This window comes from Salvelinus namaycush, unplaced genomic scaffold (genome assembly GCF_016432855.1).
Source record: "Salvelinus namaycush isolate Seneca unplaced genomic scaffold, SaNama_1.0 Scaffold107, whole genome shotgun sequence".
In the NCBI taxonomy this organism is placed as follows: Eukaryota; Metazoa; Chordata; class Actinopteri; order Salmoniformes; family Salmonidae; genus Salvelinus; species Salvelinus namaycush.
Genome location: NW_024057753.1, coordinates 139,485 through 164,080, shown reverse-complemented (window position 1 = coordinate 164,080; position 24,596 = coordinate 139,485). Strand labels below are relative to the sequence as shown.

Here is a 24,596-nt window from a genome sequence, read left to right as displayed (position 1 = left end):
GTGTGTGTTTGCGTGTGTGTGTGTGTGTGTGTGTGTGTGTGTGTGTGTGTGTGTGTGTGTGTGTGTGTGTGTGTGTGTGTGTGTGTGTGTGTGTGTGTGTGTGTGTGTGTGTGTGTGTGTGTGTGTGTGTGTGTGTGTGTGTGTGGTAAGAAGACATCTACAGTAGGTTATTTGTAGCAATGTTTTATTGTGGCTAAAGCTTCCGAAACATACCCTCTCTCTCTCTCGCTCACACTCACACTCACACTCACACTCACACTCACACTCACACTCACACTCACACACACACACACACACACACACACACACACACACACACACACACACACACACACACACACTCACACACACACACACACACTACAGAGTACACAGTCAAGTACAACACTAAGTGCTTACATTCAGAACGGTGTTGATAAAGGACATGAAAATGGTACATTCTCTAAAAGTATAAAATACACAACTTGTCGAAGTAAAAGTGCAACAGAATAGAATAAAAAACATACAACATTGAATGTAGACTTTGTTTAGATTGTTTTAAGACTCTACTTTATCTCCATGGTTATTCTGAAACCAACGTCTAGGGTGGAACCTTAAAGGGGCAGTCTGGGATTCAAAAAGCAACAAACCGGTCGTCGGACTGGAGAAATGTAACCACTCTCAAAATCATAGACGGAGCTCTCGATGCAAGGACTGACCATCCATGAGATCAACATGATAGTTTTATCCATGTTTTAAACCTTTACATCGTGTACAAACAATGGAGTAAAACAAGCTTATAGTTGGGGTTCTGATGGGCAACGACTGTTGACCAGGTCACAAGGCAGTTTTAAGTAATATTCTACAAGAACCAAGAGCTATAAATCACTAAGTTAAAAGTAACAAAACTGGATGTACCAATCCTGGATGACCCCTTTAAGTTAGGTTTTGTTTTGGGTAAACTGATCCTAGATCTGTGCCTACTGAACTGTACAGTAATTTACTGTATTCTGATCCTAGATCTGTGCCTAACGACCTCTACAATGGCAGAACTGTACAGTAATTTACTGTATTCTGACCCTAGATCTGTGCCTAACGACCTCTACAATGGCAGAGCTGTACAGTAATTTACTGTATTCTGATCCTAGATCTGTACCTAACGACCTCTACAATGGCAGAACGGTACAGTACATTGTTACTACTTTATTCCTATACCTATACAACTATTGAAACGACTTTAACCCAACACCTAGCAACCTCGTCAAGCGGTTCAGATCTCTTGGCGTAACAGCTAATTTGTTAGGTTAACAGTTGCTGGACACAGGTTTAAGTCCAGGTCAGGATTGCTACACTATATTTTGTTGGCCAGTGATAAACAAACCAATGGTTTTAAGATGAAGCCATGAGTGACAATCCCTGTTAGAGAATCTGGATTTCATGTTTCTTCCCTCCTGATTCTGGAAATCTTCCCACTGGGATTTCTAAAACACCTGTTGGTAAATGCTGTTTTTGGACAGAAGCACTGCAAGTGTTCACAACAAATCTTATATTATCTCATTATATACATAGAGGTGACCATGGTAACACTTAAAAATAACTATCATGAATAAACCTTTTACCGATTTATAAACTATTTACAATTAAATTTGTAAACATTTATAAGAATGTGTAAATATTACCAGCCTTCCATTCCGTAAAAATGTACAACATTTCTAAATGATTTATAAACATGTATATTCATTTATAAAGGCTTATTCTTAAAAGTTATTAATAAAGTGTTAAAGATCAATACAACTTTACAGTATAACAGTTCATTAGGTCACAACTAACACATATCTTCACATAATGTTTTTCTAAATCCCTCTGGATTTATTTGCGTAGAAAAGTCACCTTATCTTGTGCTCTTGGTAATAAATATTACTATAAATCTATGTAAAATAGTACCTTTCTTTTGTGGTTGTGATAATTACATAAAGAGGATATTCATTTCTATTGGATGACATAAATATCATATAACTTTGATTGGATGACAAAGATGATATGGATTCCTATTGGATGACATGACATCTGCTTATACATCATTATATACCCCTGATGACATATATCTTCTGATTGGATGACATAAAGATCATATGGATTGCTATTGGACGACATAATGATGATATGGATTCCTATTTGTTGACATGAAGATCATATAACTTCTAATTGGATGACATGAAGATCACATAACTTCTGATTGGATAACCTAATGCTTGATAAGACAGGGGTTAACATCAAGTTTGATATGAAGTGTCTAATCATAGATGGAACTGAAGGATTTTGGGCACTGGCCAACCTGGCTAGTGGACTAACATTTTTACTATCCGTCGGGCTAGTTGGACACATATTCTACTAACCTGGCCTGAACAGTACTATCCTCGGGCTGAGTGTTTCTGGGTTGTCACTATCTGGCCAAGAGGCTATGTCAGAAAATCAAATATTTGTTTTCATAAATGTTTACGATGTCGAACGTTTTGACTTTACAGTTTGGCCATGTAGTGGGAACATTTGTCATGGGAGGAGTAGTAAAGAGGTGCATTATGGGGGTTTGGTGACGTCATATCTGCGACTCCCCCGTGGTCTCTGCGCTCCTTGACCCCTAGGACAGAAAAAGGACAGAGCTTAACTTAATGAAAGTGGTTTGTGTATGATTGTACTTGTGTGTGTGTGTGTGTGTGTGTGTGTGTGTGTGTGTGTGTGTGTGTGTGTGTGTGTGTGTGTGTGTGTGTGTGTGTGTGTGTGTGTGTGTGTGTGTGTGTGTGTGTGTGTGTGTGTGTGTGTGTACCTGGGATTGGCTGGAGGAAGGGTTGGTAGTGCTGACCTCTGAGTATCTCTTCTTCTGTGGTGTGCAGATACCGGACAGCAGCTTGCAATATTCCTCTCTAACCTGATGAGGGCAGCAGAGCACAGTGTTACACACACACACACACACACATTTACATTTACATTTTAGTCATTTAGCAGACGCTCTTATCCAGAGCGACTTACAGTAGAGTGCATACATTTTATTACATTTTTACACACTGAGACAAGGATATCCCTACCGGCCAAACCCTCCCTAACCCGGACGACGCTTGAGCCAGCAGCATACCACCCTGCATACCACTGCTGGCTTGCTTCTGAAGCTAAGCAGGGTTGGTCCTGGTCAGTCCCTGGATGGGAGACCAGATGCTGCTGGAAGTGGTGTTGGAGGGCCAGTAGGAGGCACTCTTTCCTCTGGTCTAAAAAAAAATATCCCAATGCCCCAGGGCAGTGATTGGGGACACTGCCCTGTGTAGGGTGCCGTCTTTCGGATGGGACGTTAAACGGGTGTCCTGACTCTCTGAGGTCATTAAAGATCCCATGGCACTTATCGTAAGAGTAGGGGTGTTTACCCTGGTGTCCTGGCTAAATTCCCAATCTGGCCCTCAAACCATCATGGTCACCTAATAATCCCCAGTTTACAATTGGCTCATTCATCCCCCTCCTCTCCCCTGTAACTATTCCCCAGGTCGTTGCTGCAAATGAGAATGTGTTCTCAGTCAACTTACCTGGTAAAATAACGGTTAAAAAAAATAAATAATAATTGTGCGTCGCCCCACGGACCTCCCGGTTGCGGCCGGCTGCGACAGAGCCTGGGCGTGAACCCAGAGACTCTGGTGGCGCAGCTAGACCACTGCGCCACCCGGGAGGCCACACACACACTACACACACACACACACACACACACACAACACACACACACACCATACCGTTTTGTTCAGTAGGCAGTGCATGATGAACAGCAGTGCTCCCTGTAGAGAGTTGAGGATAGTGAAGAGATATGTCATGACCACTGTCCCCTCCTCTTGGAACTGGAACACTCCAAATATCCACATAGAACCCAACACACACAGCTGGGCCACTGCTGTCACTGTGAACACCCTGGAGAGAGAAGGGGAGCAGGAGGGGGAGGAGGGGAGGAGGGGGGAGGAGGGAGGGAGAATGAGGGAGGACGGGAAGTAGGAGGGAGGGGAGAGGGGAGGAGGAGGGGAGGAGGGGGGAGGAGGGAGGGAGAATGAGGGAGGAGGAGGAGGAGGAAGGAAGGAGGGAGGTCAGGAGGGAGGGATGGGGAGGGTGGGGAGGGAGGGAGGGAGGGAGGAGGAAGAAGGGAGGAAGGAGGAAGGAGGGGGTGGAGGGGAGTGGGGGGAGGGAGAGAGGAGGAGGGAGGAGGTGGAAGAGGAAGGAAGGGGGGAGGGAGGGGAAGGATGAAGGAAGGGGAAGGGGGAGGAAGGAGAGGGGTGGAGGGAGAGAGGAGATGGAAGGAGGGTAGAGGGGTAAGGAGGGAGGAGGACAGGGGGAGGACAAGAGGAGAGAGGGAGGAGGAGGGGGAAGGAAGGAAGGAGGAGGGAGGGAGAGGGGGAGGAGGAGGGAAGAGAGGGAGGATGGAGAGGGGGACGGAGGAGGGGAGGAGGGGGTGAGTGGGAGTTGAGAAGGAAGAGAGGGAATTGGGGGAAGGAAGGTAGGAGGAGGGAGGGGGAGGAGGAGAAAGGGAGAGAGTTGAGAAGGAAGGAGCAAAGAGGGTAAGGGAGAAGGAGGAGGGAGGAGGAGGAGGGAGGAAGTAGGGAGGACGGGAAGGAGGAGGGAGGGAGAGGGGGAGGAGGAGGGAAGAGAGGGAGGAGGGAGAGAGGGTGAAGGAGTGGGGGATGGAGGAGGGGAGGAGGGGGCGAGTGGGAGTTGAGAACGAAGGAGGGAATTGGGGGAAGGAAGGTAGGAGGAGGGAGGGGGAGGAGGAGAAAGGGAGAGAGTTGAGAAGGAAGGAGCAAAGAGGGGAAGGGAGAAGGAGGAGGGATGGGGAGGGAGGGAGGGAGGGGGTGAGGGTGGGGAGGGAGGGAAGGAGGAGGAGGAGGGAGGAGAGGAGTGGGGGGGGCAAGAGGAGAGAGAGAGGAGGGGGGAGGAGGAAGGAGGATGAAGGAGAGAGGGGAAGGATGAAAGAGGACGGAGGAAGGATGAAGGATGGTGGAAGGGGAGGAGGGAGAGGGGTGGAGGGGAGAGAGGAGAAGGAATGAGGGTAGAGGGGGAAGGAGGGAGGAGGACAGGGGCGGGTAGGGGGAGGACAAGGGGAGAGAGGGAGGAGGAGGGGGTAGGAAGGAGGAGTGGGGGACGGAGGAGGGGAGGAGAGGGCGACAGGGAGTTGAGAAGGAAGGAGGGCAGAGGGGAAGGGAGGAGTGAGGCGGAGGAGGAAGAGGTGGGGAGGAGGAGGGGGAGGAAGAGAGTTTTGGTTTAAAAGCACCTGCTTCCTGACTCCTAGTGTATAGGTTACACTCTCTCTCTCTCTCTCCCTCCATTATTAAACTCTCCTTCTGCACCTGCTTCCTGACTCCTAGTGTATAGGTTACACACTCTCTCTCTCTCCCTCCAGTATTAAACTCTCCTTCTGCACCTGCTTCCTGACTCCTAGTGTATAGGTTACACACTCTCTCTCTCTCCCTCCATTATTAACCTCTCCTTCTGCACCTGCTTCCTGACTCCTAGTGTATAGGTTACACACTCTCTCTCTCTCCCTCCATTATTAAACTCTCCTTCTGCTCCTGTTGTGTTTATCTGCTTGTTTTCATTATTAAACTCTCCTTCTGCACCTGCTTCCTGACTCCTAGTGTATAGGTTACACACTCTCTCTCTCTCCCTCCATTATTAAACTCTCCTTCTGCACCTGCTTCCTGACTCCTAGTGTATAGGTTACACACTCTCTCTCTCTCCCTCCAGTATTAAACTCTCCTTCTGCACCTGCTTCCTGACTCCTAGTGTATAGGTTACACACTCTCTCTCTCTCCCTCCATTATTAAACTCTCCTTTTGCACCTGCTTCCTGACTCCTAGTGTATAGGTTACACTCTCTCTCTCTCTTCCTCCAGTATTAAACTCTCCTTCTGCACCTGCTTCATGACTCCTAGTGTATAGGTTACACACTCTCTCTCTCTCCCTCCATTATTAAACTCTCCTTCTGCACCTGCTTCCTGACTCCTAGTGTATAGGTTACACACTCTCTCTCTCTCCCTCCATTATTAAACTCTCCTTCTGCACCTGCTTCCTGACTCCTAGTGTATAGGTTACACACTCTCTCTCTCTCTCCCTCCATTATTAAACTCTCCTTCTGCACCTGCTTCCTGACTCCTAGTGTATAGGTTACACACTCTCTCTCTCTCTCTCTCTCTCTCTCTCCATCCCTCTTTCTATCTCTCAGTTTCACACTCACATTCCCTTCATATCTCTCTCTCCTTACTTGATCTTGCGTAGGTTGGAGAGGTCAGGGTTGAGACTAGAGAACTTCTGGGCCAGCCTCCAGACAGTGATGATGAAGAAGAAAACGTTGAGGATGATGATGGTGCACACTGGGCCGAAGAAACTCCAGATGAATCCTCTCTCCAGAGACAACCAACAGCTGACAGAGACACACAGAGAGGATAACATTAGATTTGGGTTATATACATGTTATATCTATGACTATTTACGTTGACCACCCTCCTCCCTATTTACGTTGACCACCCTCCTCCCAGAGACAACCAGCAGCTGACAAACAGAGAGGATAATGTTAGAATAAGGTTTGATTAAAGTTAGAATTAGGTTATCTGCTGTTATTTACATGTTATATTTATGTTAGATAAAACCTCTCTCCCGAGAATCAACCAGCAGCCAACACACACTGATGTCTTAAAGGGACAGTTCACCCAAATTACAAAATTATATATTGGTGTCCTTACACTGAAAGAAGTCTATGGACAACATGATCCCCTTAAATCCCCTTAAATGGGATTTATGCCACAAACGCTGAAGCATTAGCATGTGGAAAAAGTGCCAATAAACTAAACCAAACGGATTACTGCTATACCTTGACCATGGACCGCTTACAGGGTAAAGACACAAATATGTACATTTGTATTTTGGGTGAATTATCCCTTGTTTTGCTCTCAGGCACACACAGGCACACACAGGCACACACAGGCACATGTAAATGTAAATGTGTGTGTGTGTGTGTGTGTAACACTGTGCTCTGCTGCCCTCATCAGGTTAGAGAGGAATATTGCAAGCTGCTGTCCTGTATCTGCACACCACAGAAGAAGAGATACTCAGAGGTCAGCACTACCAACCCTTCCTCCAGCCAATCCCAGGTACACACACACACACACACACACACACACACACACACACACACACACACACACACACACACACACACACACACACACACACACACACACACACACACACACACACACACACACACACACACACACACACACACACACACACATACACACACACACAGAGAGTTAGAGACTCAGACACACTGTACTCACTGGTGTGTGGTACCGTATCCATCTGGGTAGGTGATAGCAGAGATGATGACTATAGCCAGTGGCAGTCCATATCCCACAGCATACAGGTACAGAGGTCTACAGTAAGAAGAAGAATCACAGAGCTTCATAAAATACAGGTACGGAGGTCTACAGTAAGAAGAAGAATCACAGAGCTTCATAAAATACAGGTACAGAGGTTTACAGTAAGAAGAAGAATCACAGAGGTTCATAAAATACAGGTACAGAGGTTTACAATAAGACGAGTCAAATATAAACATAAAATACAGGTACAGAGGTCTACAATAATAAGAAGAATCAAAGAGCTTCATAAAATACAGGTACAGAGGTTTACAATAAGAAGAAGAAACAAAGAGCTTCATAAAATACAGGTACAGAGGTTTACCATAAGAAGAAGAAACAAAGAGCTTCATAAAATACAGGTACAGAGGTTTACAATAAGAATAAGAATCATAGAGCTTCATAAAATTAAGGTACAGAGGTTTACGATAATATTAATAATAATAATAACAATGATAACAGTATTATTTGTAATAATAACAGCAATAATAATAATATTTTATTTATTTGTATATCATATCACATAGACAGAATGCAGCTCAAGCTCTTCATAAAATAGCAAAATAAAATGAAACAAAGTTAACCATAACCTGATGGTAATGTTGAAGACCAGGACCACCATGAGATAGAGCTGAACCCCCTCTAACAACATCCAACTGAAGGATCCTAGGAAGAACAGGTGGAGGAGACCTGCTACAACCCTACATCCTCCCTGGGAGAGGAGAGGAGAGGAGAGGAGAGGAGAGGAGAGGAGAGGAGAGGAGAGGAGAGGAGAGGAGAGGAGAGGAGAGGAGAGGAGAGGAGAGGAGAGGAGAGGGTAGGAGAGGAGAGGACAGGGGGAGAGGGGGGAGGAGGAGAGGAGTAGTGGGGAGAGGAGAAGAAGAGGAGGTGGGGAGGGGAGAGTAGTGGGGGACAGGGGGAGGAGAGGAGCAAGAGAGAGGAGAGGAGGAGATGGGCAATAGGATGGGAGGAGGAGAGGAGTAGAGGGGCAATAGGGAGGACAGGAGAAGAGGGGAGGAGTTGTGGTTAACACTGGCTACATTTGTAGTGGTTATAAAGAAGACTGCAGCATATATTCCAGATTCTCCTGACCTATCGACGTTCAGGGTGAGGAACCAGATTCTCCTGACCTATAGACGTTCAGGGTGAGGAACCAGATTCTCCTGACCTATAGACGTTCAGGGTGAGGAACCAGATTCTCCTGACCTATAGACGTTCAGGGTGAGGAACCAGATTCTCCTGACCTACAGACGTTCAGGGTGAGGAACCAGATTCTCCTGACCTATAGACGTTCAGGGTGAGGAACCAGATTTTCCTGACCTATAGACGTTCAGGGTGAGGAACCAGATTTTCCTGACCTATAGACGTTCAGGGTGAGGAACCAGATTCTCCTGACCTATAGACGTTCAGGGTGAGGAACCAGATTCTCCTGACCTATAGACGTTCAGGGTGAGGAACCAGATTTTCCTGACCTATAGACGTTCAGGGTGAGGAACCAGATTCTCCTGACCTATAGACGTTCAGGGTGAGGAACCAGATTCTCCTGACCTATAGACGTTCAGGGTGAGGAACCAGATTCTCCTGACCTATAGACGTTCAGGGTGAGGAACCAGATTCTCCTGACCTACAGACGTTCAGGGTGAGGAACCAGATTCTCCTGACCTATAGACGTTCAGGGTGAGGAACCAGATTTTCCTGACCTATAGACGTTCAGGGTGAGGAACCAGATTCTCCTGACCTATAGACGTTCAGGGTGAGGAACCAGATTCTCCTGACCTATAGACGTTCAGGGTGAGGAACCAGATTCTCCTGACCTATAGACGTTCAGGGTGAGGAACCAGATTCTCCTGACCAATAGACGTTCAGGGTGAGGAACCAGATTCTCCTGACCTATAGACGTTCAGGGTGAGGAACCAGATTCTCCTCACCTATAGACGTTCAGGGTGAGGAACCATCTAACACTAAGTTAGAAAACACTGAACTCATCCTTTAAATTTAATAACGTGCCCAACATAAACTGACATTTTCTCTGGCCCAGATCGTAGAATATGCATATAATTTACAGATCAGGATAGAAAACACTCCAAAGTTTCCAAAACTGTCCGAATATTGTCTGGACTATAACAAAACGTATTCTGCAGACGAAAACCTGAGAAAATATAACCCGGACGTGATATTTTTTTTTTAATCTGTGTTTCCTGGACTGTCTTTCTTCCATTTAAAGGGGTATCAACCAGATTCCTTTTCCAGTGGCTTCCTCATGCTGTGACCAGGCTTTAGACATAGTTACAGGCTTTTATTTTTTTAAATGAGCGAGATGTTTCATAAATAGTCAGGTGTCCTCTGAATGTTTCCTGTGCGCGAGAGAGGGGCTCCCCATTTTCCTTTTCTCTCTTAAAGAATAGGTTATGGTCCGATTGAAATATTATCGATTATGTTTGTTAAAAACAACCTGAGGTTTGATTACAAAACATATTTGACATGTTTCTATTTCTACTTTTTGGAATTTGTCGAACGGAACACGGCTTTGGTTTTCTCAACATAATGCGCAACCCAAATGGCGTTTTTTTGTGATAAAAGTAATATTTATCGAACAAAAATAACATTTGTTGTGTAACTGGGAGTCTCGTGAGTGGAAACATCCGAAGATTATCAAAAGTAAGCGATTCATTTTATTGCTTTTCTGACTTCCGTGACCAAGCTAACCAAGCTAATATAAGGCTAGCTGTTGTAGCACTGAAAGCTACACTCACAAAAGCTTGGATTTCTTTCGATGTAAAGTATATTTTCAAAATCTGACACGATAGGTGGATTAACAACAAGCTAAGCTGTGTTTTGGTATATTTCACTTGTGATTGCATGATTATAAATATTTTTTGTAATATTTTTGCATTTGGCGCCCTGCAATTCTAGCGGTTGTTTAGGAAAATGATCCCGCTAACGGGATCCGTAGCGCAGAGAAGTTAAATGTGTTTGTCCACCTTGCTCTTTGTTTGTTACCCACATTGTTCTTTGTTCATTACCCACATTGTTCTTTGTTCGTTACCCACATTGCTCTTTGTTCGTTACCCACATTGTTCTTTGTTTGTTACCCACATTGTTCTTTGTCCGTTACCCACCTTGTTCTTTGTTCGTTACCCACCTTGTTCTTTGTTCGTTACCCACCTAGTTCTTTGTTCGTTACCCACATTGTTATTTGTTCGTTACCCACCTAGTTCTTTGTTCGTCACCCACCTAGTTCTTTGTTCGTTACCCACGTTGTTCTTTGTCCGTTACCCACGTTGTTCTTTGTTCGTCACCCACCTTGTTCTTTGTCCGTTACCCACATTGTTCTTTGTTCGTTACCCACCTTGTTCTTTGTTCGTTACCCACCTTGTTCTTTGTTCGTTACCCACCTAGTTCTTTGTCCGTTACCCACCTTGTTCTTTGTTCGTTACCCACCTTGTTCTTTGTTTGTTACCCACATTGTTCTTTGTCCGTTACCCACCTTGTTCTTTGTTCGTTACCCACCTTGTTCTTTGTTCGTTACCCACCTAGTTCTTTGTTCGTTACCCACCTTGTTCTTTGTTCGTTACCCACCTAGTTCTTTGTTCGTCACCCACCTAGTTCTTTGTTCGTTACCCACGTTGTTCTTTGTCCGTTACCCACGTTGTTCTTTGTTCGTCACCCACCTTGTTCTTTGTCCGTTACCCACATTGTTCTTTGTTCGTTACCCACCTTGTTCTTTGTTCGTTACCCACCTTGTTCTTTGTTCGTTACCCACCTAGTTCTTTGTCCGTTACCCACCTTGTTCTTTGTTCGTTACCCACCTTGTTCTTTGTTCGTTACCCACCTAGTTCTTTGTTCGTTACCCACATTGCTCTTTGTTCGTTACCCACATTGTTCTTTGTTCGTCACCCACCTTGTTCTTTGTTCGTTACCCACCTTGTTCTTTGTTCGTTACCCACCTAGTTCTTTGTTCGTTACCCACATTGTTATTTGTTCGTTACCCACCTAGTTCTTTGTTCGTTACCCACATTGTTCTTTGTTCGTTACCCACGTTGTTCTTTGTTTATTACCCACGTTGTTCTTTGTTCGTCACCCACCTTGTTCTTTGTCCGTTACCCACATTGTTCTTTGTCCGTTACCCACATTGTTCTTTGTTCATTACCCACGTTGTTCTTTGTTCATTACCCACCTAGTTCTTTGTTCATTACCCACGTTGTTCTTTGTTCGTTACCCACCTAGTTCTTTGTTCGTCACCCACATTGTTCTTTGTTCGTTACCCACGTTGTTCTTTGTTCGTCACCCACCTTGTTCTTTGTCCATTACCCACATTGTTCTTTGTTCATTACCCACGTTGTTCTTAGTTCGTTACCCACCTAGTTCTTTGTTCGTCACCCACATTGTTATTTGTTCGTTACCCACCTAGTTTTTTGTTCATTACCCACCTAGTTCTTTGTTCGTTACCCACCTAGTTCTTTGTTCGTTACCCACCTAGTTCTTTGTTCGTCACCCACATTGTTCTTTGTTCATTACCCACCTTGTTCTGTGTGTGTGAGGTGCTTGTGTGGAAGACACACACATACATCTCCCACACACACAGTCCCCACATCCCTACACCCACCTTGCTCTGTGTGTGTGAGATACCGCTGAGGAAGACGAGGTCAGCGATGAAGAGGCAGACACAGAGGTGGAGGTGGATGGTGGTGCGTGTCCCCTGGATGGACCGACACAGCCAGAAAGTCAGGATGCACAGCAACAGACACACCACAGACACCGACAGACCCAGCCACGTCAAAAGACGCAGCTCAAAGGTGTTCTAGAGAGAGAGGGCGAGAGAGAGAGAGAGGGGAGTGAGGGAGGAAGAGCGAGAGAGAGAGAGAGAGAGAGAGGGAGGGTGTGAGTGTGAGTGTGAGTGTGTGTGTGTGTGTGTGTGTGTGTGTGTGTGTGTGTGTGTGTGTGTGTGTGTGTGTGTGTGTGTGTGTGTGTGTGTGTGTGTGTGTGTGTGTGTGTGTGTGTGTGTGTGTCTGTGTGTGTGTGTGTGTGTGTGTGTGTGTGTGCATGTGTGTGTGTGTGTGTGCGTGCATGTGTGTGTGTACCTGTACAGGGTAGAGGGCCATGAGAACAGCAAAGCTGCTAAGGTGGGTACAGGAACACACAGTGTGTGTAGCGTTACACGTGACTTTGGTACAGCCACGCCTTGACCACGCCCCTCCCTCTTCATGGACACGCCCCTCCGACCAGAACACACAGGTATAGTTCATCTCCGCTGACTCCGCCCTCACCTGGGGTTGGGGGAGGGAGAGAGAGAGAGAGAGAGAGAGAGAGACAGAGACAGAGAGAGAGAGAGAGAGAGAGAGAGAGAGAGAGAGAGAGAGAGAGAGAGAGAGAGAGAGAGAGAGAGAGAGAGACAGCGATGGAGACAGAGACAGAGAGAGAGAGAGAGAGAGAGAGAGAGAGAGAGAGAGAGAGAGAGAGAGAGAGAGAGAGAGAGAGAGAGAGAGAGAGAGACAACGATGTAGACAGAGACAGAGAGAGAGAGAGAGAGAGAGAGAGAGAGAGAGAGAGAGAGAGAGAGAGAGAGAGACAGCGATGGAGACAGAGACAGAGAGAGAGACATGAGGATGAAACATTGGCTAAGTACTTCTTACTGTTTCTTGATTTCAGAAGGCAGCAAGAGCAAAATAACATTTTTATCTGTTAGGACGTCGTCTGTGATCAGGTTTCCATCCAACCTTTTTAGGCGAGTAAAGTACATGAGGGATAAAAAAAATGTCATGACAGGCCTGATGGAAACAGAACATTCGTTGGTAAACTTTCCAACTGTCGACCAAACTAAATACGTGGAAACGCTTTTATACACAAATATTGGTATAATAACCATCATATCAAAGTGAACTTGGAGTCACGCGATGACATGTTGTGTGGTCCTCTGGGAGGAACCAAACACTGCGTTCCACCGTAAGAACCTCATACCAACGGTCCAGCATGTTGTGTGGTAGTGTGATGGTTTGGGGTCAGCATGGTGGTGGTAGTGTGATGGTTTGGGGTCAGCATGGTGGTGGTAGTGTGATGGTTTGGGGTCAGCATGGTGGTGGTAGTGTGATGGTTTGGGGTCAGCATGGTGGTGGTAGTGTGATGGTTTGGGGTCAGCATGGTGGTGGTAGTGTGATGGTTTGGGGTCAGCATGGTGGTGGTACTGTGATGGTTTGGGGTCAGCATGGTGGTGGTAGTGTGATGGTTTGGGGTCAGCATGGTGGTGGTAGTGTGATGGTTTGGGGTCAGCATGGTGGTGGTAGTGTGATGGTTTGGGGTCAGCATGGTGGTGGTAGTGTGATGGTTTGGGGTCAGCATGGTGGTGGTAGTGTGATGGTTTGGGGTCAGCATGGTGGTGGTAGTGTGATGGTTTGGGGTCAGCATGGTGGTGGTACTGTGATGGTTTGGGGTCAGCATGGTGGTGGTAGTGTGATGGTTTGGGGTCAGCATGGTGGTGGTAGTGTGATGGTTTGGGGTCAGCATGGTGGTGGTACTGTGATGGTTTGGGGTCAGCATGGTGGTGGTAGTGTGATGGTTTGGGATCAGCATGGTGGTGGTAGTGTGATGGTTTGGGGTCAGCATGGTGGTGGTAGTGTGATGGTTTGGGGTCAGCATGGTGGTGGTAGTGTGATGGTTTGGGGTCAGCATGGTGGTGGTAGTGTGATGGTTTGGGGTCAGCATGGTGGTGGTAGTGTGATGGTTTGGGGTCAGCATGGTGGTGGTAGTGTGATGGTTTGGGGTCAGCATGGTGGTGGTAGTGTGATGGTTTGGGGTCAGCATGGTGGTGGTAGTGTGATGGTTTGGGGTCAGCATGGTGGTGGTAGTGTGATGGTTTGGGGTCAGCATGGTGGTGGTAGTGTGATGGTTTGGGGTCAGCATGGTGGTGGTAGTGTGATGGTTTGGGGTCAGCATGGTGGTGGTAGTGTGATGGTTTGGGGTCAGCATGGTGGTGGTAGTGTGATGGTTTGGGGTCAGCATGGTGGTGGTACTGTGATGGTTTGGGGTCAGCATGGTGGTGGTAGTGTGATGGTTTGGGGTCAGCATGGTGGTGGTAGTGTGATGGTTTGGGGTCAGCATGGTGGTGGTACTGTGATGGTTTGGGGTCAGCATGGTGGTGGTAGTGTGATGGTTTGGGATCAGCATGGTGGTGGTAGTGTGATGGTTTGGGGTCAGCATGGTGGTGGTAGTGTGATGGTTTGGGGTCAGCATGGTGGTGGTAGTGTGATGGTTTGGGGTCAGCATGGTGGTGGTAGTGTGATGGTTTGGGGTCAGCATGGTGGTGGTAGTGTGATGGTTTGGGGTCAGCATGGTGGTGGTAGTGTGATGGTTTGGGGTCAGCATGGTGGTGGTAGTGTGATGGTTTGGGGTCAGCATGGTGGTGGTAGTGTGATGGTTTGGGGTCAGCATGGTGGTGGTAGTGTGATGGTTTGGGGATGCTTTGCTGCCTCAGGACCTGGACGACATGCCTTAATAGAAGGAAGCATGAATTCTGCTCTGCATCAGAGAATTCTACAGGAGAATGTCAGGCCATCCGTCTGTGAGCTGAAGCTGAAGTGCAGCAGGACAATGATCCAAAACACACAATTAAGTCTGCATGAAAATGGCTAAAAAGCAACAAATTTGAAGTCCAGTCCTAATCCCAATTGAGATGTTGTGGCAGGACTTGAAAAGAGTAGTTCATGCTTGAAAACCCACAAGTGTCACTGAGTTAAAGCAGTTCTGCATGCAAGAGCGGTCCAGAATTCCTCCACAGTGATGTTAGAATCTGATCAACAACTATAGGAAGCATTTGGTTGCAGTCATTACAGCTAAATGTTGCATAACCAGGTATTGAGTGTAAGGGGCAATTACTTTTTCACACAGGGGAATTGAGTGTTATCTAATGTTTGGTTTTGGTTGAAGATCTGATACCATTCAGTATCAAAAATACGCAAAAGTAGACAAAATTAAAAAGGGGGCCAATACTTTTTCACAGCACTGTATAATCTAGCTAGTAATTGAAAATGTTTATGAAACAAGTCCTAGCTGTAGATGTACGATTATAATATGCTCTAATATTTACATACATCATATATTAACATCAGCTATTATCATATTATTAAATGATACCTGTAGATGTTTGAAGGTGAGGATGACAGGCTGGGCGAGGTGGTCTGTTGCTGGGTTACTGACGAAAGCTGTTACCACCTTGGAACTGATCTGGTAGCTAGGCTTTGACGCCGTGGCTGTTGCTGTGTCTGTGTCTGTGTCAGTGAGGTACTGGAAGGAGTTGTTGACAGATTTCTCCACTGTCTTGTAACACACCAACCCAACCAGAGCGAAACCTGGGAAGCACAGAATTAAACAAGTTACTAGAATTTCTAGGTTTTTCAGGTTGGAAGATTCCTGGAATAAGCAGGAAATCCGGAATCCAGAATTTGATTAGTTTTTTTAAGTTACTGGTACTAAAATATATAGTACTTAGTTATAGAGATGATGGTGATGATGATGGTTGTGATGATAATGATGATGAAGAGTATCCTACCTGGGTACGTCCCGCTGCCGGTGGCTGTCTCCCAGCTGGTGTCCAGTCGAGCGTTGTCATTGGCCAGGCTGATTGGCCCAGTGGGCGGAGTCTGTCCCCTCCTCACTGCAAGCTCAGTCGCTGTGTACAAGGACAAGGATTAAGGCGAAGGAAGATGTGTGTGTGTGTGTGTGTGTGTTCAGGAGTGTGTGTGTGTGTGTGTGTGTGTGTTACCTGCGTGGTCTGTCTCATTGGTGGTGTGGTTGTCTCTGAGCTGCGGCCCGATGAGCCTCATGGCGTCTTCCACGGTGCCTAGCAACCCACTCACCTCCTGGCTGTTGCTTAGGATATCGTGAGACAAGAGTCTGTCCATCTCCGTGAAGACATTCTATGCACAGGAAGTAGAAACAGGAAACAGGAAGTGAGTGAACCATGTGTGTGTGTTTGTATGTGTGCATGATTGTGCCATGTGTGTGTGTGTGTGTGTGTGTGTGTGTGTGTGTGTGTGTGTGTGTGTGTGTGTGTGTGTGTGTGTGTGTGTGTGTGTGTGTGTGTGTGTGTGTGTGTGTGTGTGTGTGTGTGTGTGTGTGTGTGTGTGTGTGTGTGTGTGTGTGTATGGGGTTTACCTCCAGTAACACCTCTCCAGTCAGTTTCCCCCCGGCTGCGTCCCCAGAGTTACTCAACACCAGACAGCTGTTCCTTATTAGGGACAGGAGACCAGCTAAACCTGGGACAGTCTGAGAGAGAGGAAATTTAATTGACTTCATATTGGTAAAAACATTTATAGCAAGACTTACATTGTAGTCCAAGAAAATAGCACTTAAAAGTATTAATCAAAACACTTGTTCCTAAAGTGGTCTTAGAGAGACAGAGAGAGACAGAGAGAGAGAGAGACAGAGAAAATGAGAGACAGAGAGAGAGAGAGAGAGAGAGAGAGAGAGAGAGAGACAGAGAAAATGAGAGACAGAGAGAGAGAGAGAAAATGAAAGAGCAAGAATGTAAAACAATGCAATAGTGAGATGCAGTATTTGGAAATCATAGACCTATTGGATAATATACCTTCACATCTACTGGTTATTTTACTGACTGCTTACTGTCATATTGTATATATGTTATGGTTATTTTACTGACTGCTTACTGCCGTATTCTATAAATGTTCTGGTTATTTTACTGGCTGCTCACTGCCATATTCTATAAATGTTCTGGTTATTTTACTGACTGCTCACTGCCATATTCTATAATGTTCTGGTTATTTTACTGACTGCTCACTGCCGTATTCTATAAATGTTCTGGTTATTTTACTAACTGCTCACTGCCATATTCTATAAATGTTCTGGTTGTTTTACTGACTGCTCACTGCCATATTCTATAACTGTTCTGGTTATTTTACTGACTGCTCACTGCCGTATTCTATAAATGTTCTGGTTATTTTACTGACTGCTTCATGCCATATTCTATAAATGTTCTGGTTATTTTACTGACTGCTTACTGCCGTATTCTATAAATGTTCTGGTTATTTTACTGGCTGCTCACTGCCATATTCTATAAATGTTCTGGTTATTTTACTGACTGCTTAATGCCATATTCTATAAATGTTCTGGTTATTTTACTGACTGCTCACTGCCGTATTCTATAAATGTTCTGGTTATTTTACTGACTGCTCACTGCCGTATTCTATAAATGTTCTGGTTATTTTACTGACTGCTTACTGCCGTATTCTATACATGTTCTGGTTATTTTACTGACTGCTTTATGCCATATTGTATAAATGTTCTGGTTGTTTTACTGACTGCTCACTGCCATATTCTATAATGTTCTGGTTATTTTACTGACTGCTCACTGCCATATTGTATAAATGTTCTGGTTATTTTACTGACTGCTTCATGCCATATTGTATAAATGTTCTGGTTATTTTACTGACTGCTCACTGCCATATTCTATAATGTTCTGGTTATTTTACTGACTGCTCACTGCCGTATTCTATAAATGTTCTGGTTATTTTACTGACTGCTCACTGCCGTATTCTATAAATGTTCTGGTTATTTTACTGGCTGCTCACTGCCATATTCTATAAATGTTCTGGTTATTTTACTGACTGCTTACTGCCGTATTCTATAAATGTTCTGGTTATTTTACTGACTGCTCACTGCCGTATTCTATAAATGTTCTGGTTATTTTACTGGCTGCTCACTGCCATATTCTATAAATGTTCTGGTTATTTTACTGACTGCTTACTGCCATATTGTATAAATGTTCTGGTTATTTTACTGACTGCTTACTGCCATATTGTATAAATGTTCTGGTTATTTTACTGACTGCTCACTGCCATATTGTATAAATGTTCTGGTTATTTTACTGGCTGCTCACTGCCATATTCTATAAATGTTCTGGTTATTTTACTGACTGCTTACTGCCATATTGTATAAATGTTCTGGTTATTTTACTGACTGCTCACTGCCATATTGTATAAATGTTTCCGGTTATTTTACTGACTGCTCACTGCCGTATTCTATAAATGTTCTGGTTATTTTACTGGCTGCTCACTGCCATATTCTATAAATGTTCTGGTTATTTTACTGACTGCTTACTGCCATATTGTATAAATGTTCTGGTTATTTTACTGACTGCTCACTGCCGTATTCTATAATGTTCTGGTTATTTTACTGACTGCTCACTGACATATTGTATAGAGAGAGAGAGTGGCAAGAAGGAAAATTTACCCTTCAATAAATAATCTATATCATTCAAAGCAAACATGGTTCAGCTACAGAGCTAGAATGAGTAGAATGGGCCTCCCCATTCAAGTCAATGATGCCATAGTGTAGATGTCATAGTTCTATGTCTAGCGGTTCAGCTGCTGTATAAGGACTCATCAGGTCCAGGTACTGTAAAACTCACCTGTCCAGAAGTCTCATTGGCTTTGAACTGGTCACAGGTCAGTACTAAAGGAAACACAAAACAAAACCATCACATTTGGATCGACACCACACAGCACAACACAGCACAACACAATACAACACAATCACACTTGCACAACAACACAACACACTACACCACACACAAGAACACAACACAACATTTAGTGATGGGTGAAATCTATTGTGAATGTTTTGTAATGTTTTTAAACTGCTTTAATGTTGCTGGACCCCAGGAAGAGTAGCTGCTGCCTTGACTGGAACTAATGGGGATCCTTAATAAATACAAATATAACACATCACAACAACACACCACACCACAACACACACAACACAACAACACAACACAACACCACAACACACCACAACAACACACCACACCACAACACACACAACACAACACAACAACACCACAACACACCAACACAACAACACCACACCACAACAACACACCACAACAACACAACACATACAAATGAAAACTGTCACAACCTTATCATGTTCATAGTAGATCCAAGTTGTTGCCATGGGTAACCATGTTTACCATTAGATACCAACTAACTAAGATACAAATGAAGACATGAGACAGAGAGGAAGTTGAGGTGGAAATTAAAACACCCAGAAACCCACAGCACACCAGTGCTGAAATGTTACCATGGTAACCATCCTAGCACACATCCCAAATGACAACCTATTATATAGTGTTCTATGGGCCCTGGTCTATAGTAGTGCACTATATAGGGAATAGGGCCCTGGTCTAATGTAGTGCACTATATAGGGAATAGGGCCCTGGTCTAATGTAGTGCACTATACTGGGAATAGGGCCCTGGTCTAATGTAGTGCACTATACTGGGAATAGGGCCCTGGTCTAATGTAGTGCACTATATAGGGAATAGGGCCCTGGTCTAATGTAGTGCCCTATATAGGGAATAGGGCCCTGGTCTAATGTAGTGCACTATATAGGGAATAGGGCCCTGGTCTAATGTAGTGCACTATATAGGGAATAGGGCCCTGGTCTAATGTAGTGCCCTATATAGGGAATAGGGCCCTGGTCTAATGTAGTGCACTATACTGGGAATAGGGCCCTGGTCTAATGTAGTGCACTATATAGGGAATAGGGCCCTGGTCTAATGTAGTGCACTATATAGGGAATAGGGCCCTGGTCTAATGTAGTGCACTATACAGGGAATAGGGCCCTGGTCTAATGTAGTGCACTATATAGGGAATAGGGCTCTGGTCTAATGTAGTGCATGAACTGCTTTGGGGAGTCTCTGAGTGTGTGTGTGAACTGGTCAGATATTGTTCTATTATGTCAGATTATGTTAGATTATGTTAGATTATGTTATGTTGTATTATGTTAGATTATGTTATGTTGTATGATGTTAGATTATGTTAGATTATGTTGAATTATGTTAGATTATGTTATGTTGTATTATGTTAGATTATGTTATATTATGTTATGTTATGTTGTATTATGTTAGATTATGTTATAGTATGTTAGATTGTTATATTATGTCAGATTGTTATATTATATTTTGTTATATTATATTATGTTAGATTATATTATATTATGTTATGCTGTATTATGTTATGTTATATTATGTCAGATTATGTTAGATTATGTTAGATTATGTTATGTTGTATTATGTTAGATTATGTTATGTTGTATGATGTTAGATTATGTTATATTATGTTATATTATGTTGTATTATGTTAGATTATGTTATGTTGTGTTATGTTAGATTATGTTATGTTGTATTATGTTATGTTAGATTATGTTACAATATGTTATATTATATTATGTTATGTTACATTATGTTATGTTGTATTATGTTATGTTATATTATGTCAGATTATGTTATATTATGTTATACTATGTTAGATTATGTTATATTATGTTATGTTACATTATGTTATGTTGTATTATGTTATGTTATATTATGTCAGATTATGTTCTATTATGTTATATTATGTTAGATTATGTTATAGTATGTTAGATTGTTATATTATGTTAGATTGTTATATTATATTTTGTTAGATTATATTATGTTAGATTATATTATATTATGTTATGTTGTATTATGTTATGTTATATTATGTCAGATTATGTTAGATTATGTCAGATTATGTTCTATTATGTTAGATTATGTTCTATTATGTTAGATTATGTTATATTATGTTAGATTGTTATATTATGTTAGATTGTTATATTATATTTTGTTAGATTATATTATATTATGTTAGATTATATTTTATTATGCTATGTTGCATTATGTTGTGTTATATTATGTCAGATTATGTTAGATTATGTCAGATTATGTCAGCCATGCAATCTTCATAGACAAACATTGGCAGTGAATGGTCTTACTGAAGAGCTCAGTGACATTCAATGTGGAACCGTTATAGGATGCCACCTTTCCAACAAGTCAGTTCGTAAAATGTATTTCATTCTAGAGCTGCCCTGGTCAACTGTAAGTGATACTATTGTGAAGGGGAAAGATCTAGAAGCAACAACAATTAAGCCGTGAAGTGGTAGGCCACACAAACTCACAGAATGGGACCGTCGAGTGCTGAAGCGCAAAGCTTTATAAAATTGTCTGTCCTCAGTTGCAGGACTCACTACCAAGTTAAAAACGGCCTCTTGAAGAAACGTCAGCACAAGAACTGTTCATCGGGAACTTCATGAAATGGGTTTCCATGGCCGAGCAGCCGCACACAAGCCTAAGATCACCATGCGCAATGCCAAGCGTTCGCTGGTGTGGTGTAAAGCTCACCGTCATTGGAGCAGTGGAAACACATTCTCTGGAGTGATGAATCATGCTTCACCATCTGGCAGTCCGACGGACTAATCTGTGTTTGGCAGATGACTGCTACATGCCAGAATGTATCGTGCCAAGTGTAAAGATTGGTGGAGGAGGAATAATGATCTGGGGCTGTTTATCATGGTTCACGATGTTCACAACCGTCTGGGGAAGACCATTTCCTGTTACAGCAAAGCGAGGTCCATACAGAAATGGTTTGTCGAGATCGGTGTGGAAGAACATGACTGGCCTGCACAGAGCCCCGACCTCAACCCTATCATACACCTTTGGGATAAAGTGGAATGCTGACTGTGAGCCAGGCCTAATCGCCCAACATCAGTGCCCGACCTCACTAATGCTCTTGTGGCTGAATGGTAGCAAGTCTCCACAGCAATGTTCCAACATCTAGTGCACAGCTTTCCCAGAAGAGGAGGAGGCTGTTATAGCAGCAATGTTCCAACATCTAGTGAACAGCTTTCGCAGAAGAGGAGGTGGCTGTTATAGCAGCAATGTTCCAACATCTAGTGAACAGCTTTCCCAGAAGAGGAGGAGGCTGTTATAGCAGCAATGTTCCAACATCTAGTGAACAGCTTTCCCAGAAGAGGAGGTGGCTGTTATAGCAGCAATGTTCCAACATCTAGTGCACAGCTTTCCCAGAAGAGGAGGAGGCTGTTATAGCAGCAATGTTCCAACATCTAGTGAACAGCTTTCCCAGAAGAGGAGGTGGCTGTTATAGCAGCAATGTTCCAACATCTAGTGAACAGCTTTCCCAGAAGAGGAGGAGGCTGTTATAGCAGCAATGTTCCAACATCTAGTGAACAGCTTTCCCAGAAGAGGAGGAGGCTGTTTTAGCAGCAATGTTCCAACATCTAGTGAACAGCTTTCCCAGAAGAGGAGGAGGCTGTTATAGCAGCAATGTTCCAACATCTAGTGAACAGCTTTCCCAGAAGAGGAGGAGGCTGTTATAGCAGCAAAGGGGGGGGATCAACTCCATATTAATGCTCATGAATTTGGAAAGAGATGTTCGATGAGAAGGTGTCCACATACTTTTCGTCATGTTATGTTACAGTATGTTAGATATAGCTGTAATTTAGGACTGTTAAAATAGGAGCCTAGTTGTATTTCCAATCCAGGCCTTCCTCTTCTAAGAGACAAAGGTATCGTATTGTAATGTATCGTGTCGTGGGAAGCAATGCGTCATAGTACCAGACTCTACAATCACCTGAGCACTGAGCCTGTTTGTTGTTGTAGTTACTGTATCCAGGGTGACAGAGGCAACTGTAGCTTCCTTTCTGGTTCTGGCAGTCCCCGCCCACTCCACAGACACCAGCGATATCATTACACTCATCTATGTCTGAGGGAGAAAGACATACAAAAAGAGATGAGTGTAGGGGAAGGATAATGATGATTTTTTAAATTATTTATTTTATTTTATTTGACCTTTATTTAACTTTTACTTGGTACTCATCCCGGATCCGGGAGCACCCTCATCAGTAAAAAAGCTGACTAGCATAGCCTAGCATAGCGCCACAAGTAAATACTAGCATCTAAATATCATGAAATCACAAGTCCAAGACACCAGATGAAAGATACACATCTTGTGAATCCAGCCATCATTTCTGATTTTTAAAATGTTTTACAGGGAAGACACAATATGTATTTCTATTAGCTAACCACTATAGCAAAAGACTCAACTTTTTTTTCCCACCATTTTTTTACTGCATAGGTAGCTATCACAAATTCGACCAAATAAACATATAAATAGTCACTAACCAAGAAACAACTTCATCAGATGACAGTCTGATAACATATTTATTGTATAGCATATGTTTTGTTCGAAAAATGTGTATATTTCAGGTATAAATCATAGTTTTACATTGCAGCCACCATCACAAAATCTCACCAAAGCAGCTAGAATAACTACAGAGACCAACATGAATTACCTAAATACTCATCATAAAACATTTACGAAAAATACACAGCGTACAGCAAATGAAAGACAAACATCTTGTGAATCCAGCCAATATTTCAGATTTTTTAAGTGTTTTACAGCGAAAACACAATATAGCATTATATTAGCTTACTACAATAGCCAACCACACAGCAGCATTGATTCATGCACGTTAGCGATAGCGAATAAACCAGTAAAAGATATTAAATTTTTCACTAACCTTCTCAAAACTTCATCAGATGACAGTCCTATAACATCATATTACACAATACATATATGGTTTGTTCGAAAATGTGCATATTTAGCGGCACAAATCGTGGTTATACAATGAGAATAGTAGCCAAACTGCAAACAAAATGTCGGGAGAAATCTTGGGAGAGGCACCTAATCTAATCAATAACTAATCATAAACTTGACTAAAAAATACAGGTTGGACAGCAAATGAAAGATACATTAGTTCTTAATGCAACCGCTGTGTTAGATTTTTAAAATTAACGTTACTACGACATACAGCGTGCGTTAAAGCGAGACTGCACCGAAATTAATGGCGGAATAATAGTTTAACATTTTTCAACAGAAATACGAATTAACATCATAAATAGTTCTTACTATTTGATGAGCTTCCATCAGAATCTTGTGCAAGTTGTCCTTTGTCCAGAATAATCGTTGCTCGGTTGTAGATTGTCGTCTTCAACTTTGGAATTAGCAGCAAACATTAGCCATGTGGCGAAGACGTGTCCAACTCACCATAACGCAGCACAAATAAAATACCGAAAATCGCAATATACTGATATAAACTGATATAACTCGGTTTAAAATAACTACATTATGATGTTTTTAACACCTATATCGAATAAAATCAGAGCCGGATATATCTAACGCCTACAACGAGAGCTTTTCAGAATGCAATCCTGAGGTCTGTCTTGCGCCATGACGAACGTTGAAAAGACTGCACACCCGGTTCCAAGAGCTTTTGTACGGCCTCAGATCTACCTAG

At 43.4% G+C, this 24,596-nt stretch overlaps 1 protein-coding gene across 1 annotated transcript in view; it reads right to left on the bottom strand.

Moving 5' to 3' along the window:
- Window positions 1-329: 329 nt before the first annotated feature.
- Window positions 330-24,596, bottom strand: part of LOC120035610 (adhesion G protein-coupled receptor E5-like) — a 27,949-nt gene continuing 3,682 nt past the window's right edge. The window contains exons 6-19 of the mRNA XM_038982206.1: window positions 22,871-23,002; window positions 18,831-18,874; window positions 16,559-16,669; window positions 16,167-16,320; window positions 15,954-16,073; window positions 15,539-15,753; window positions 12,493-12,678; window positions 12,018-12,212; window positions 8,002-8,123; window positions 7,334-7,429; window positions 6,259-6,417; window positions 3,750-3,921; window positions 2,804-2,905; window positions 330-2,617 (exon numbers count right to left, since the gene is read on the bottom strand). Of these exons, the coding sequence (XP_038838134.1) occupies window positions 2,576-2,617; window positions 2,804-2,905; window positions 3,750-3,921; window positions 6,259-6,417; window positions 7,334-7,429; window positions 8,002-8,123; window positions 12,018-12,212; window positions 12,493-12,678; window positions 15,539-15,753; window positions 15,954-16,073; window positions 16,167-16,320; window positions 16,559-16,669; window positions 18,831-18,874; window positions 22,871-23,002 (1,850 nt within the window). The 3' untranslated portion in view covers window positions 330-2,575. The remainder of the gene's footprint in view (window positions 2,618-2,803; window positions 2,906-3,749; window positions 3,922-6,258; window positions 6,418-7,333; window positions 7,430-8,001; window positions 8,124-12,017; window positions 12,213-12,492; window positions 12,679-15,538; window positions 15,754-15,953; window positions 16,074-16,166; window positions 16,321-16,558; window positions 16,670-18,830; window positions 18,875-22,870; window positions 23,003-24,596) is intronic.